This window comes from Lampetra planeri, chromosome 1, assembly GCF_965212315.1.
Source record: "Lampetra planeri chromosome 1, kcLamPlan1.2.h2, whole genome shotgun sequence".
NCBI classification, from domain to species: Eukaryota; Metazoa; Chordata; class Hyperoartia; order Petromyzontiformes; family Petromyzontidae; genus Lampetra; species Lampetra planeri.
Window position 1 is genome coordinate 22426072 of NC_136107.1, and position 16778 is coordinate 22442849.

General features: G+C 41.5%; 1 protein-coding gene across 1 annotated transcript in view; it reads right to left on the minus strand.

Annotated features, from left to right (window-relative positions):
* Positions 1–6346: 6346 nt before the first annotated feature.
* LOC144726515 (homeobox protein Mohawk-like) overlaps positions 6347–16778 on the minus strand; it is a 28310-nt gene continuing 17878 nt past the window's right edge. Inside the window, exons 3-7 of the mRNA XM_078605680.1 lie at positions 13016–13175; positions 10587–10743; positions 8728–9105; positions 8428–8461; positions 6347–7550 (exon numbers count right to left, since the gene is read on the minus strand). Coding sequence (XP_078461806.1) covers positions 7370–7550; positions 8428–8461; positions 8728–9105; positions 10587–10743; positions 13016–13175 — 910 coding nt within the window. The 3' untranslated portion in view covers positions 6347–7369. The remainder of the gene's footprint in view (positions 7551–8427; positions 8462–8727; positions 9106–10586; positions 10744–13015; positions 13176–16778) is intronic.

The following is a 16778-nucleotide window of genomic DNA, read 5'->3' on the forward strand; positions in this document are numbered from 1 at the left end:
GTACAGTGAGTAGTATGCAGGCCATTCCACAACTCACACATTCACCTTGTTAAATACATGTTTTGGCTATTGTATGGATTAATATACATGACTGGCTGTCATATCATAATGGTACCTGTTAGGGTGTATGAGTACACAGGGATACATGTCATTACACTGTATTTAGTGCCATATATTACTGCAGTGTATTGGAGTAGATGTCAGTGCATGGCCACTCGTGCAAATACATCCGACTATATATCCATGCATGCCATTGCAGAGCAGATACAAGAAAACAGCGTCTAAGTTGCAGGCAACCGCTGCTCAATTTGGACAAACCTGCACACTACATTGAGCACAACGTACTAACATGGCAAATGAGTAAACACAACATGGCAATGTCTTGTTAAACGGTCGCATGGGGTAGAGGGTGGCTTGGTGTTGGTGCCTTCACAGCCAAGTATTTATGACGCCCAGTTGCAAGGCCTGAACAAGACCTTTTCGGTTCCATTTAGTAGCCAGAACACTGAGGAGTCATGCTGTTGCATGACCGTACAAATATATTAGAAATGGGATGAATAGCATCTATTGAGAATTTGTACTTTTTTATGCAAGCTGGGTGATGCTGTGTTCAAAGTGATCGACTCACAATTGGAATATTTCCAGTTCAGATTTCACTTGAGACTCAAGTCAAGCCATCATTGCCTCAGGCGGCCACCGAACAGTAATCATCAAAAGTTTAGACTGGCTCCTGTCATGGGAATGTGACTTTTTCATGACAGACTCAGGACTGCCAAAAGAATGAAGTGCCACTCCAATGCTCATTTGAGCAGAAAAGACCTGATGGCTTGATATATATGACAAAATTCTGTGTGTATATTGGTTCAAATAGATGGCAATGTTGAACTTTTAATGCTGAGCTGGTACACTAAATCCACTTTATGTGCGTGTGGAAACGCAATGCGTGGGAGGTTTAATAGTAGGCGATGTTTAATCAGGAATGTTTTTTTTTATTTATAAAAAGATTTCGCTACATGAAATATAAAGGTCATGTTGATATTACAATTACTTAAACAATTCTAGCTACCATAGGTAACAAATTCACGAACGCACTTGCTTTACACTACGTATAAAATTTACATTGTGTGCGCGAGGATAATTCTGTTTCAGCGATAAAATACACATAAGAGAAGGTAATTCATGGTGCAAATTTTGTATTTTTCCCAGAAAATGCACAAGAGTCAGAATTCCTTAGAGCTATTTAAGGTGCAAGAGTAATACATTTTTACAACAATTATGGATAATACATTTTTTTTAAAGACAAGTGCAAAAACCATAACGTTATTTTAATGAAACGGTTTAAAGGAACTTACTACTGCTAAGTATATGACAGTATTTGGCAAAGGCTCCATTGTAAATACTAACACAAGGCAAAAAACAGATAAATACAATTATTAATAAACTCAAACAATTGAAGGCTTTGTACCATGATCTATATGTACCGGCTGCTTCTGTCCCGATCCATCCTTGAAACTAAGCTGTTGATACGCTCATGAGAATCATTCTCAAGTTGTGAAAGTGAATGTAATCTTAAAATGAGTGAGTCCTCGAAATACTGGGCTAATTAATGGTTGGGTGCCCTGTTATTTCCATGATGACCAAATTTAACGCCTTTGTAACATCGTCGTATTATTTATATTGTAATTTTATGTCTGCAAAATAATAGTAAAAGTAGTATAACAGAAAGATAGACAATACCACTGATACCATTAAAAATAATAAAACCTATAATAATTAATGTGCAGTACAGGACTAATTTGGGATTGCCTGGCGGGTGACATTTTTGTGCGTTTGCAGAGACAAGGCAAACACAAAATCAGTGTTGCTCTTCACACTGTTAAATCTTTTAGACTCGGGAGTGAAATAAAAAAAAACATCTATTTTATATGTTCGCAGAAAACTCCATTAAAATACCTGAGCACGTTATTTTGAGGACAAAATGCAATGAACTGGGACATGCAGTAATCTGAATAGACATTGGAGACAGTAATACTACAGGAGATGTATGAGCTGTTGGTAATGTTCACATCTGTAAATGATGAGAAACCCATTATAAAAGAAAAACAATGCAGGCCAGAAAACAAGTTTCAAACAACACACACTGCTCAAATTTACATTGATGGTAACCGAAGAGAAGAGGACCACGATGCAATTATTCAGCAATTGATGATTTATACATAATGCACCAAGGCTGAGTGGTGTTTGTACACGTTTTTGTGCGTTGGTTGAAACTAGCTGATATAATGTAATTTCAGCAACATGTCAATCGTCCAACACTGCAAATATACTTGCACTGTCTTCGGAAGAAATCTGTACTATCTTGAATTGTACTACTTCACCCTGCTGCCTCCTCAAGCATGCCACTTATGGCTCTAGGTTATAGAGGCAACATCCTCCACCTTGGGTTTTCCAGGTTTTTTTGTCAAGCATGTACGTGGTTAATTTGAATAACCAGAATATGACAACAGTGCTTTCATCATCAAAGCCTCAACTACCAGATACTATGAGTTAAACTTAAAGCAAAGCATAACCTGTGAAAACCAGTCTGATGACAGCCCAGAATTAATGTACTGTTAAAGTGCGTAGCCCCTGAATGCAAATTACAGGATTCAATTAATCTAGATGGAGCAATTAAATCAGTTCACGTGAAGAAATGAGATGGATGGTAGCAGCCCTGGACCATGATGGATGGTGATGGAATGTGGAGGCTTTAATCCACTCGTGTATAAGCACTGACTAATGATGCTTTCATGAATCCACCAGCACCTTAAACTGGATAAGCCAAAGTGGGGGTTGTCGTCTTTCTACGCTGTATCCGTGAGCCACTGCTTTCCACGTATACCAACAAAGAGACACGTGAAATGTAATTTACCTCTTGTAATAAATCCGGACGGGTGCTGTAATCCATATCTGAGTCTGAGATCGACTCATACCATTATCCCTCTGTGGCTGATAAAGTAGTACCACTTTTTGGCAAGTCGACAGGTGTTGTTGTATGGAATGATTGGATCCTAATATAAAAATGCTGCGTTTTTGTCCATAGCTAAGACCGACGACGAAAATTAACGCTATCCCAGGTTAACTTGAGCAGAGAGACACTTCGCATATAATGTGTTAATATTACGGATGTGTAAGATGTCCATTGAGTTTAAATAGGTACAGCAATACGTCTAGACGAATGGCAGTATTGTAATTCAAGTATGATAGCTGGGAGCAATTCAAAGACTTTAAGAGGCTGCTCGTATTGACAGATTTCTGCAAAGGGTGATGTTGATAACTACTGGAATAAATAATCGCAATGCCTGTTCTGTTCAAACGCTTTATGCCAAACCAATGTGGAATAACAAATAACTTTAAACCTGAGTCTTTTGTGTCCCTGTAGAATAAACACACGTTCCCAAAAGTGTGCAGCTGTGTTGTTTGCAAAGTGCACTTAAGATTACTTTATTTTACACTTTATAATCAACATCAAGGTTATAATAAATAACTTAATGGCTATATTTATTGTTTGATGTGAGAAATACGCAATATTGATTTGCTTCACTGCTGGTTTCTTAAAAAAAACTACTATGAATCAGTTGTACCCAGCGTGAAATATACGAAATTGATCCTTACGTTGTGAAAAGTGGCATGACCAATTATAGTATAGTATACACAGAAGCAAAAGCAGTTGCTGCATGATCTATTTTTTTAAAACACTTTATCAATTATTGCAAAAATGTAAAGCAAATGTACAACTTGCAGTGAAGATGCAGTAAATAAGGTGGAGGGATAATACCTCTGGTCGGCTACATTAAATATATGATAACATTATCCGATGTAATATACTTTACTGCCGTTTCCTTCATCAATACACAGCAGCCTCTAGCCCACCACTATGCAATGACAGAAAGAGCTGTTCTAAAAGAATCAAGTGTGAAAAAACATCACAATAACACATCTATCCGAACATAACGTTTGATTTGTTGGAAGGCATCTCCGATTAGCACGGTTGGCTACGTACGGTGCGAAAGAAGAATGATTTTCATTTGTGATTAATAATCAGGTTCTTGCGAAACAAACATGTGCAAATGTATACATTTGAAGTTGGGTCTTAATGACATACTGTGTTTACATCGTCTCCAGCTTCTTGATTCACCTCCTGGCTTCACAGTGTAATTAAATCAGTCCAAAAATGCATTGTACACCTATTTGATTTACCAATTGACCATTGCAATGGTTCAAAATACATGCGTTAAAGTACCACGTACTGATAGTTTTTGGATCCCCAATCTATAAATCAACCATTGTGAAAGGTTCTGTTCAAGTAATGATGTACAAATACAAGAACGATTCTTCAGGTAGCTATTCATTTTATAAGTGTGCAGTATTTAAAAAAATTAACCCGTAAAAACAAAGTTTTTTACTATAAATCCTTTTAACACGTAGGCTTTCGCGACCAATATTATTCATAATCACCGTTTTTGGGTTTAGATCGCGTTATTTATAAATGTGTGGTAACCCTCCACCACCCGACACGGCCAATCAGTAAAAAAGTGTCACGTTAACAAAAGACAAATAGTTCACTGCTTTAGCCCACCTGTGTGTTGAAGCGTGAAACCACAACATTTACAATTTGAGTACGACGTTTCGCTGGTAATTGCATCCAGCATCATCGGGCAATTCGGCGAATTGTCAACGTGACACTTTTTTACTGATTGGCCGTGTCGGGTGGTGGAGGGTTACGACACATTTATAAATAACGCGATCTAAACCCAAAAACGGTGATTATGAATATAAATCCTTTATATGCGTGGCGGCTAGAGTCCTCTCGTCCTCTGGCTTGAGATGGCTGCCACCTATGGGTCAGATGATTGCCTGCCACCATTAAGCAATTGGTAATTAAATATAAAAAAAAATTCCTAAAAAGTGTAAAGTTATGGAACATTTTTCTCACGAAAATAAATTGTCACGCACAACGAGTCTGTGTGCAAAATGTCAGCTCGATTGGATCACGGGAAGTGGGTTAAAAAACGACCGAAAGATTTGCACGGTCGTAAGCGCGCAAGCAAGCAAGCAAGTGAACTTAATATAAAGGATTTAAAAAACACATGGAGGGCATTATTTTTTGGCTGGGTGGTGGTGAACGTCGGACTCCTCGGAAGGTGGGAAGTCAAATCTCATTCCGCCAGTTGGGAACTGACTCAGCTCGTCATCTCAATAAAATGAGTACCACTTTATTTGCAGTCACCAGTGATTGTCTTCATGATAGACTGGATCTTTCCATATGAATGTGGAATAGAGCACCACCCCATGCTCATTTGAGTAGGGAGACACTCATTCTTTTAGACATTAATTCAACAACACACAATGTAAAGTATATTCCAGCGCTGTAAAATTATTACGTAATGTCCAATAACATAATGATTCCTGGACTTGTTGCCTTGATTGTTGGAATATGCTTATGTTTAAATCTGAAAATGAATCTGCAGCTGCATATTGCTTAAGCAAGGCACTTAAACGACTTATCATGGCATTACAGCATCCATTAACAAAGTGTCAGAGACAGAATTACTGGCTCTTAACGGAGGAGCAAGGGAAGCTTTTGTTCATATTAAACCAAATGAAACAATAAGAAAGAAGCACAGTTACGTAAAAAATTTCACATCAAGAGAAATTATTAAAGATATCTCAGAAGAAACAATTGCACATTCAAAACACTTTAGATGCTTATTATTACTGTTACAAGAGGGCATAAATGTGACTAGAAGTGTAACCCATATGGCCTGTGAAAGAGCTCTGATATGCCAGTCTGTTATAAAAATCAATTATAAAATGTAAGCAAATACTTGTGGAACTACCAATCCACCTACCAATTTAAGTGACCCGTACAGTTTATTGAGTGGCACAGATCACAGGCCTAAACAGTCTGTACTCACTTTTATCCATACAGCATCATGAATCATTCTTAATGAGAACTATTCTGCCAATATACATTGATCTCAGTAAGACTGGTTACCTCCTGTCAATTAGCAGAACTTTGTTTAAAGGTTGTCTTCAAGGCATCTACAAATAAATTACCAACAAAATAAATGATAAACTTAAAACATGCACCAAATTTGTCCATGTTCTGAAAATAAATACTAAAGTTGGGCATTATATTTCAACGATGCTGTTCCACAAACATGAAACGACATGGCATCTGCTCTACATAAAAAAAAAATCTGACAGTTTAATTGGATTCACTACTTATAAAAAGTGAATGAAAGTGATTTTTGATCAATACTTGATTTCAAAATTATATCATCATTTTAACTATAGGCTCATTTAAAATGATACATTTCTTTTGATTGTTTGGATTGCTATAATTTTTCTTAATTTCTTTCTGTATTGCATTTTGCCTGATTTAATTTTTTGTGACCCAAGTCCTTCATAATAAAGATACACCTCGTGTCAAGGGACTCACACCTGGTTTGAAAAGTAAACTATATATCTTACATGAAGTTGACATGTATGAAGTTATAATTTTCAGTAGACAAAGCAATTCACACATAACACTTATCTTAATCATTATTTTCACAAAAGTAAATGACCAAAGCTCTAAATGCCTTCATTTTTTTTAAGAAATGACTATTGACAGTTTATTTTACTCATTCATCAAAAAACTTGAATGCGATGGAAAAACAAAACAGGATTTAATCTCTGTGGAATTCCATACCAAGTTCGTAAAAACTATATAAAGTACTGTATATATACACGTGTTTTGTGGTAATGGCATGTGAAAGGTTTGTTGTTCAAAATGGCTTTTCGACACTCCCATGCCAGTGTAGTCAAAAGCCAACCTTAGGAACAAAGTCAAGGCAGCTGCAAAGAACTTAAGAAAGCACAGCTAAGCTGACACTTTGCTAGGCAAGTTCTGCTTCTTTGGCAGAAAGCACAGTAAAAAAATGCTATTTGAAAAAATATCAATTGTATTTTTTCATAAAAACTTCAGTTCACACTGTAGTTAAATGGATGCCCAATTTATTAAACAAATCGTTCGACTGTTTCTGCTTTGGGGATTTGACCTTTCTCTATTTGACATTGATTCTGTTTATCTTCCAGCCTGTTGCTGGGCCGATGAGGATGACTGTTGTACAGCTAACAAACAAACACTGTACACAAGACTGCGCCGAAGCAATTCATCTCCACAACGCATTTGTCCTTTTTGTGACTGTCACCACCATCCGCGAGGGTTTTCTCCTCGGTGTGTTCAAGCACTGGGTAACGATCCTGGCCCCTGCGGGAGTCGCAGCTGCAGCGGGCGGGGAGAGCACGCTTTTTCTCGTGTCAGCCCCATAAACACTCGTCCCTAGAGCCCGAGCTTCATTTCTTGGAGCTGCAGGGCGGTCGAGGCAGTGATGGCCGGCGATGGCTTCATCCACAGGGCCCTCGCACCAGCCAATTCTTGGCTGTGAGCGGTGCCCAGGTTGGTAAGAGCCATGGCGGCATGAAGCTCCTTCCAGTAGGTCAGCTCCTTGGCTCCCTGCACACTGGGTGACCACACAAACAACATCACCATGAGCTGTCAATGTGATTCTACGGTTTCACATCTCAGAATCGAAAGTGCCTGCTTTGCTCAACGTGTGGCGGGGCAGTGCTCATCTCTTTAAGTGGCCCGAGAAAGCAGTTAAAGTTCAGTATCGTGTGGGTAGGGGTAATCTATACAAAATATGACCACTGTTGACTTCCCACAATTGTATAACCTCAGACTCAGCTTTCTGAATGTGAGTTCAGCACATTGCCACAGTGCTATTCGTCTGCCGATCTACAATTTACAGTTTGCAGTTGATGGACAATCAAAAAACTAGAACCACCAGGAATAAAAATCCCAAATGTATAAAGTTTATTGAAATGAAATAAGTAATATTTTTAAAAAACTTGTTTTTTAATTCACGATTTTATGAAATGTTCCGTACTAGTAATGGAAGAACTCCACGACTCCAGGAAGTGGCCCAGAAGCTTGCCATAACGTAAGGGACCGTGGGCAATTACAGCCAACGTCAGTTTACCGTGAACAATTACCGTCAAGCCGAAACATTACATGTTAAAAATAATATTTTAAAATATATGTTTTTTATTTTTTATGATAGAATATTGTATTGCCATCAGTATGACATAAGTATACCAAGTTTGCAGTCGATACCACATTGTGAAGTGGGTGAAAATTGAGTTACAAGATTTGAGGATACAACAACAAGAAATAAAAGCATGTAAAATAGGATCAATAACTGCCGAGAGAACAAGTCACAAATGTCCCCCATTAAGTGACGTCACATACTCAGAGCAATAACTGACTGAATCACAGGAATATGAAATGTCGTTTGATGGAACACCCTACAATGATGTGTATTAAAATGTAAAGCTTACCTGGATGGAACTTGGCCCCGTAATTTTGAAATGCCTGTAAGAAGTTTCAAAGTACAATTAATCATCAGACACCCATGTTTGGTTCAATGCAAAACAATTGTACTGAGAAGCCCCCATTGTTTAACCCTTTACGCTCCCCTGCATGAAATAAGTATCGCCATATGTGAGTGACAACAAACTGCTGCTGCTGCCAGAAGAGGAGGACGCAGCCGCTCGCTCGCAACACTTTGTACCGAATCGTTATTCATCCTGGAGAAATCCGATGACCTATGAAGCTCTATTTTCGCACACGTCCAGTACCGTGCATGGGGAGAAGCAGCGAGGGCCTCCTGTCGGACTCGCTGGACACGGGTGAGATGGAGCCGTCCTCGTAGCAGGCCGAGCCCAGCGACGCCGCTTGCCCACTGCCGCCTCTCGCAACCGGTCCCTGGGCGCCCGGTGGGCCGGTTGGCCCTGCTCGCCCGGCCAGCACGTGCTTGCAGGAGTCGCGCAGGTAGCGCCGCAGTAGGCTCTTCTTGTACTGGTGTGGCGGGGAGCAGTCGTGGCCCCGGCGGCTCACGTTCTCCACCGTGAGGCTCGAGTCGACGGCGTCCGGGCCGCCGCAAGCGCGGACGCCGCACGCCGCCTCCCGGCCCCGGTCTTCGTCGGCCGCCTCCTTCAACAGCAGAGCCTCGCCCTCTGTGACAACACACACGTTGTCACATGTGTGTGTACGTATGTTGAACTTATTGTTGCACCATACGTAGGTGGTGCGGGGAAAAGCAACAAAAAACTAAACACAAAAAGCAGTTCTAAACAAGTGAGTTGTCAATCTAGATCATTTAAAAGTGCATAGCTGTGGTAGCTTCTTAATATTGGAATGAAGAGCGTTCCAGACGGCTGCAGAAGCTAATCTGAAAGCGTGCGATGGGGTGCCCATCTTTGTTCGATGGCTAGCTAAAATCCGCTGGCCATCGAAATGAGCATGCTATTGTGGTTCAAAGGTGTGGGCGCAAGAGGGGGGTAGGGGCTGTGATGTATGGCTCACAACAACTATTCAAAGTGTCTTCATGTTCGAATGAGCTCATGTGGTGCTTCATTGAGCCAAACGTGGAAATTCCACATTCCCATGGTGGGGCCAAACCCTACTTGGGGACAGCGACTATGTTTACTGTGCATAAATGTGTCAAATATACATATGCTCTGTATATGCATATCCATTTGTGTGTGGACGTGCAGTGGTAGTGTCGCGGTTAGCGCTTCACTATGAATCCGGCGACCCGAGTTCAATTCCTGCACATACCAGTGACGATTATCTGAATCGGTCCTGGGCCTCCTCTAGGTTGACTAAGCCTTAAATAAGTACCTGGTGCATAAACATCGCCATTGGGGAGACAAAGGCGGCCGGGCGTGGTGTTGGCAGCCCACCCCCTCGTGTGCCGTGCCGGCCTTCATAGGTGCTCACTAAAAACATTTGCCCCAAAAATCTGGTAAGGCTTTACAGGGGATATTTGTCTTATATATATTTCAGTGTGTGTGTGCCAGTATGTGAAAATGCGTATGTCCACGAGGTGCAAATGAATGCCTGTACATATGTAGTGACTAATTCGGAGACACTAAGAGTTGGAGGCACTTCTTTATTAACAAGCACCATCGGGGTTAATACTTTTATAATAAATCCGGCAATGGTCAGTGACGTTACTCAGTCAGGACAGTTGCCTGACTGGTGACGCCCCGAGATGGTGAAGACAGAGATGACGACAAGAAGGACGGTGACGAAGACTTCAGCAGCACGATGGGGATCCCACTCCATACGACAGCCCCGAGGTCCCCTAGATGGGCCCTTCTTATACTGTCAGCATGGCCTGGCTCCACCCCCGGCCACGCCTCCTTTCTAGAACCTACCAGCGGGTTCTTGGTGTGCCCCTTCTGTGACCTTTCCCCTTAGATCCCCCTCTGGTGTATAAACTGGCCTGCTGACGTCAGGGCTGCCGAAGCTGCAGGTCCCCTTCCCTGCCAGCAGCCAGCAATATGCCGCTACATTACTATTATTCTATGCCACTACACATATGCAAAGTTCACCTGGCCTGGCACAGCTGCCGTGGTGACAACACCGACACTTGGTGGGGAATGGCAGCTGTTGTTGTTTTTGTTGCTGCTGGTGTACACGTGTCCCTTACCTTCAGCGCAGCAGCTGTCGCCGCTGCACACACTGAGACGCTCGGCATTGCCCTGCACGTACTGGTTGTAGAGTTTGATTCGCATGGCCCAGCTCAGCTCCGGCTGCCGCACCGTGTTCTTGAGGCGACGCCGTGCATTTGCGAACCAGTTGGACACCTGTATGCACACAGGGAAGAGTGCCGTGCGTCAGCCGGCCTAACGCCACCCTGGGATGGCCGATGAATTGTGGCAAAAAATCGATGTCAAAAGGGAAGTGAGAAGAGTGTCGCCTCCCTGCTCAAAAGGCCAATGGGTTCGGGTGCTCATATTCACAGGTAGGTGGCTCTGAGCAAAGCACGATTATGTAGTTAGTTAAGTAAGATGAAAAGTTATGATTAAATAATCACGGTGACAATCATTGGGAGTCAATGAGGCCCATGGTTAATTTTGTGAGAAAGACCCAGGTCACTGAAGTCACCCGGGATTTGTTAATATTGGTTAACAACAGTTGATTTGCAAGCCATGAACTTTGATGGTGCCAAATGGCCTTTACCATCAACTTTACAGCAACATTGTTTGGGAATTCTGATCCACGTTCATTCGCATGTACCTAGTTGTGAGCGTGAAGAATATTAATAAAATTAAACCACCACATAGACCTTTGCTGAAATAAGAACATTAACCATCCCGTAGAATCATTTATAATTGCACGCCACTGTGTGTAGTGGTCACGGTTTACATTGCAAAATTAAGTGGTTACTTTAAACATTTTGAAAATGCATAATTTGAAAGAAACAAAAATCTGGATAGAATCATGAAATATAAAATGTACTTAACTTTTTATACGTGGCAAAAATTAATAGCATGAAAACCACGGTAACACACACTACATAATGGTAATATGAATGCAGCTTAAAGTCAAACTTGTGGTACAGAGCATGAAGAGGGCCTGTGTCGAGGCCTTAAAGAGGGGAGGAAGGCCTCGACATAGAGACGTCTTTCTGTGTGCCTATGTGTGTGTCTCTCTCTGTTTGTCTCTGTGTGAGTCTCTCTCTGCTTGTGTGTCTGTCTGTGTGTCTATGTTTTGTCTCTCAAATTGAGCAATCTTTGGAGAAACGTAATCAACCAGGTGGGGTGTTGACTTGTGTTGGCCGACTCTCTGTGTTGTATTGTATTATATTTCCAAGTTTACTATGTTTGTTTTCTCATTTATTTGTACTTGATGATGGTTGCTTGTGTTGCAATCGAAACATCGTATTCTATTATTATTTAATTTTATTTCTTTCTACGTGACTTTACCAAACGAACCAAATAGTAATTCCTGCAGTCACGAAAGCTTCGAATCTAGTTTGACACCATATCAGCTCAAGGTCAGCGTTTTCATACTCAAAAGAGTATCAGGTGGTGTTCATCTTAATGAGCGGCACCAAAACAAGTTTTGCAAATTCCTCAATCCCACAGTGGGGGACAGTATTTCCATACTGTGACCACCTTTCAAATTTCCATAAGGCAGTGCTTAATTAAATTATCGGTGCTGTAGGTGATAATGGGCTGAGTCGACCACCGACTCAGATTTGAACTCACAACCTTCTGTTTGTAAATGGATTTTCGAACCACAATGCCAGAATATATTGAGAACACGTAGGAATGATCTTTTTTTATTACAAAAAAAACCTCAATGAGTGTGCAGTCGCAAAGCACTGGCTGCTGGCAGAAAAGGGGATCTGCGGCGTATGGCAGTCCTGACGTCAGCAGGCCAGGATATACACGAGAGGGGGATCTAGGGGAAAAGTCACAGAAGGGGCCCACCAGGACCCGCTAGTAGGTTCCAGAAAGGGGGCGTGGCCAGGGCGGAGCCAGGCCATGCTGACAGAATAAGAGGGGCACCTGTGGGGGACCTCGGGGCTGTTGTGAGAGTGGGATCCCCGTCGTGCTGCTGAAGTCCTTCGTCACCGTTCTTCTCTTCATTTTCACCATTCTCGTCGTCTTCACCATTCTTCTCGTCGTCGTCTCCATCTTTACCATCTCGGGGCACCACTAGTCAGGCAGCCTACCAACTGTCCTGACTGAGTAGCGTTGCCAATAATAGACGGACTAAATATGAAATGTGTTAATTCCGATGGTGCTTGTTAATAAAGATGTGCCTCCAAGTCTTATTGTCTCCGAATTAGTCACTATAAGTGTATAGTTATACATGATAATTTGGGTACAGTGCTTTTACATTTGGGTTATTATACCATTACACACTCAGCATCTCCTTTCAAGGTTGCCAACAGTGTCTTCTTTGAAGTCTACTTCACAGCATACGACACGTGTTGGTCGTGATGCCCTGCACTTCGTGCAAACTGGCTCAGTTGGGTTTTGCCCTTACAGGTCGGCTACCCAACCGTGCCATAATTCAATCGTGCATTGCCTGAGCCCTATTTCAAGGGGGATTTTTCGTGATCACCTGCACGAGAGTCATGTGCGAGCCCAGCGCCAGTAAGATCTTCTCCGTCTTGGTGGGGTAGGGGTTGTGGCGGTGCTTGTAGAGCCAATGCTTGAGGGGCCGAGCCATGTCCTGCAGGGCCTGCCGTTTGTGGCGAACCCGCAGGGCTCCCGACCTCCGGCTACGCAGGGGCACCAGCAAGGTGAGACACACGGCACGTTTAAACATGGGATCAGACATGCAGTTAAATAGACACCACATTCTGCATGGGGTCAAAGTGTCAGTGAGACAGACAACGCTGCACCTCCGATGAGCACGTTTGGCTACATCCGGTGTGAAAGAAGTTCAACATATATACATACATCAGACATGGGATTGGGATGACTGCAAGAAGACCACATATTAAACCTGATGGCTGTGACAGTATGCATAATACCTTGCGTCAACACTCTTACTGTGGTGGGTCAGGTGCTGATGTTGGCGGAGTGATAATTTTACAATAATAAAGTTGCAAGTTCACATCCCAAGTAGAGTACGACTTAGCCCATCATTCCTCTGGGGTCAATAAAATAATAAATATTTTGCAGTAAGTCAACAGTTGCTGTCCTATGGAGAGATTAGCACCCGCAAACAGAGATGAGAGTCACCCCATGCTTGTTTGAACGAGAACACACTCTGTCTTTATGTGAATGCTTATTTAGTGATCATTATATGTTTGCTATATTTACATTAAAACCATATATGTGTCTAAAAGTTTAGTAAACAGCATTGAGAAACAGTACTGAAAATGTTGCTCGAAAATTTTACACATTCGATTGGTTCCAAGAAATCAGTGACGGCACTCAATTCAGAATTGTAGAGGGGATTGCCTCTTTAAAAGTCCTTGAGCCAAGTTGTCATGTTTCAAAAGATCATGATGACGGCCAAAAACAATTCCCGGAAGAACTATCTGCTTTTCTGAAGCATCATTCAGGTCTGGGACAAAAAAAACAAGTACCACTTAAAAATAGATACCACTCATGGGACTCTTTTAACTACAAACAATTATAATAGAACATGGCTTTATACAGCACCTAAATGCAACAGGATCTCAAGATGCTATACAAAATATATATACATTTTTACATGATGGGAATAAAGGGGGCATATTTATTATATTTTTTCCTTTATCCTCCACCATATAGATCTGTTTCGTGAACGTGTTGTACGTGATTTTTGCTTTACTCATTTATTTTGAGTCCAACTTTGCGGCCTTCTTTATTTAATTCCTCTAACAGTTCTTCATTCCCATTTGACTATTATAATGACTATGCCGTCAGAAAATCTGAGACAGTTGATATTTTCTTCATCAATAATGTTTCAGTGTTTTGCCAAACGAATTTTAAGTAAAAATCTTCCAATGTCACTGTGAATAACTTTGTCTGTCTCTCCTTGGATTTGTCTTGGTAATTTTTTCATGCCATTATCAGTGCGGTTGCTCTTTTTTTGTGACTGGTTTTCATTAGATCTAAATATATTTTTTTATTGAGGCTTTTGTTTGTGACAGCTTGAATGACTGCTTACACATTTCTATAGCGTCAAATGCATTTTCATAGTCTTACTAAGGCCGGGCACAACTAAAAAATCCAGCAGAAAACCCTAACCAGTTATTGTCTGTGGACCGAGATAAACGTGTTGAAATAGAGAGCTGAATGGGAGCTGAACTTGTTCATGTGAAGCAACGTGCCACAAGTGCCTTATCAAATGTGTATTACTTTCCATGCACAAAAATTGTGGACACTGACAAATGTAGAACATGAGCTAAAAGTTTGCAAAAAGCATTTAGAGATGCATGCTTGAAATTTACATTGAGAGACAGAAAGAGGAAAACAAATGAGATAATTAAAGTTTGAGACACCATGAGGACTGTTGCGAATAGTAAGTGGGCTTGGGCAGAACGTATCACTTGAAGGGATGATAGTCGGTGGTCGACAAAGAGAGGAACAGATGGGTTTTCTAACGTACACTGGAAGAAGGCATAATTCGTTAAGAAAACTAAGTGTGCGCTTAGTGGCAGCCAAGGAATGGAGCGTCTCCAAGATGTTCGCCGTGGAGATGGAGCGACGAAATATGCTCATACGTATGTATGTTGAACTTCTTTCGTACCGTACCTAGCCAACCGTGCTCATCGGAGGTGCGAGGGAAGGACAACAAACTAATAACAAAAAACATAAAAAAAAATGAGTTTTCAATCTAAATTTAAAAGTGCATAGCTCCAGTGGCGTCCTAATGTCAGAAGGAAGAGCGTTCCAGACGGCCGCAAAAGTGCATCTGAAAGTGCACGATGCAGTGACCGTCTTTGTTCGGAGGCTAGCCAAAAGCCGCTGCGAAGATGACCGGAGTTTGCATGATGGTTTATGCTCTTTGAAGAGATCAACAAATTGTTGTGGTTAATTTGTGGCAAGCACTTTGTTACATCACAAGACTGTCAGATATGGCAACGGCTTGGGATGGTGCTCAGCATCTGGCAAGGTGTTTCTGGCAAGGTGTTTCAGTGGTAGAGTGAGGGGCTCACAATCAGAAGGTTGAAATCCTGGTTGGAGGTTCACTCAGCACATCAAGCCGCTGGGGTCAAAATTGTATTTAAATGTATGATTAAATCAATCAGTTGCTATTCTATATACAGTGATACCTCGGTTCACGAACTTAATTCGTGAACTGACTCTGGTTGCGAACCGAATTGGTCGTGAACCGAGGCACATTTTCCCATAGGGTTCAATGTAAATCCGGTTAATCCGTTCTGACCTTTTTTTTTGGTTTTTGAAGCACAAAAATATGAAACAAATTACAATACACATTAGTACTGTACAGTATAGTAATGTATAAAGAGAGAACACTAACCTTGCTTGAGATGACTTCAGTAAGCACTCAAACGGGTGAACTGTACAATACAGTAAGTACAGTATTGTACAGTACAGTACAGTAGTACAGTACAGTACTGTATGTGCTAAAAAGCACACCAAAAAGCAAAAAGTCACTGAAAGTGTCTTCACAGTACTCACAGTACTTCTTTCTGTGTCTCTTCTTCTCTCCACGATCTTCCTACAGGAAGTCACGACCATGTGACAGCCTGGAAATAGCATTAAAATGGCCGTGGCTCCTGTTCGTGAACCGAAGCGGAGTTCGTGAACCGGAGCATATTTTTATGAACTTTTCTGTTCGTGAACCGAGTTGTTCGTGAACAGAAGCGTTCGTGAACCGAGGTATCACTGTATATCGACTTGCCCCCACTATATGAATGTGGAATTCCCACCAATCTTGCTCATTTAAGCAACAAATCACATTGACTTTTGTTTTAAATTGCTTTACTGATATGTATGCAAACTAAAACAGGTACAGTATATCTTCTTGGATCTTTCGGTAAAGTCACGTAGAAGGGAAGTAATAAAATAATAAAAATAATAAAAAATAAAACAAAATAAAATAATTCTCACGACGTTTCGGCCACAACGCAAGCAGCCGTCCTCAGGTGAAAACCAGGTCCGTCGAGGCGACAGAGTCTGAATGAAACAGCACACGAGCTTGGAGCATATATATAAGCTGGGCGCCTTGACAAAGGAATTTGCATATCAAGTGGAATTTAGCATATTTATGGGAAATGCAGGAATGTGATTAGTACTACATATGCATGTGCATTATGCAGGATTAACAGCATCAAAGGGAGCTGCACTTGCTGCTGCAGTTGCTGCTGCTGCTGCAGTTGCTGATGCTGCTGCAGTTGCTGCTGCTGCTGCAGTTACTGCTG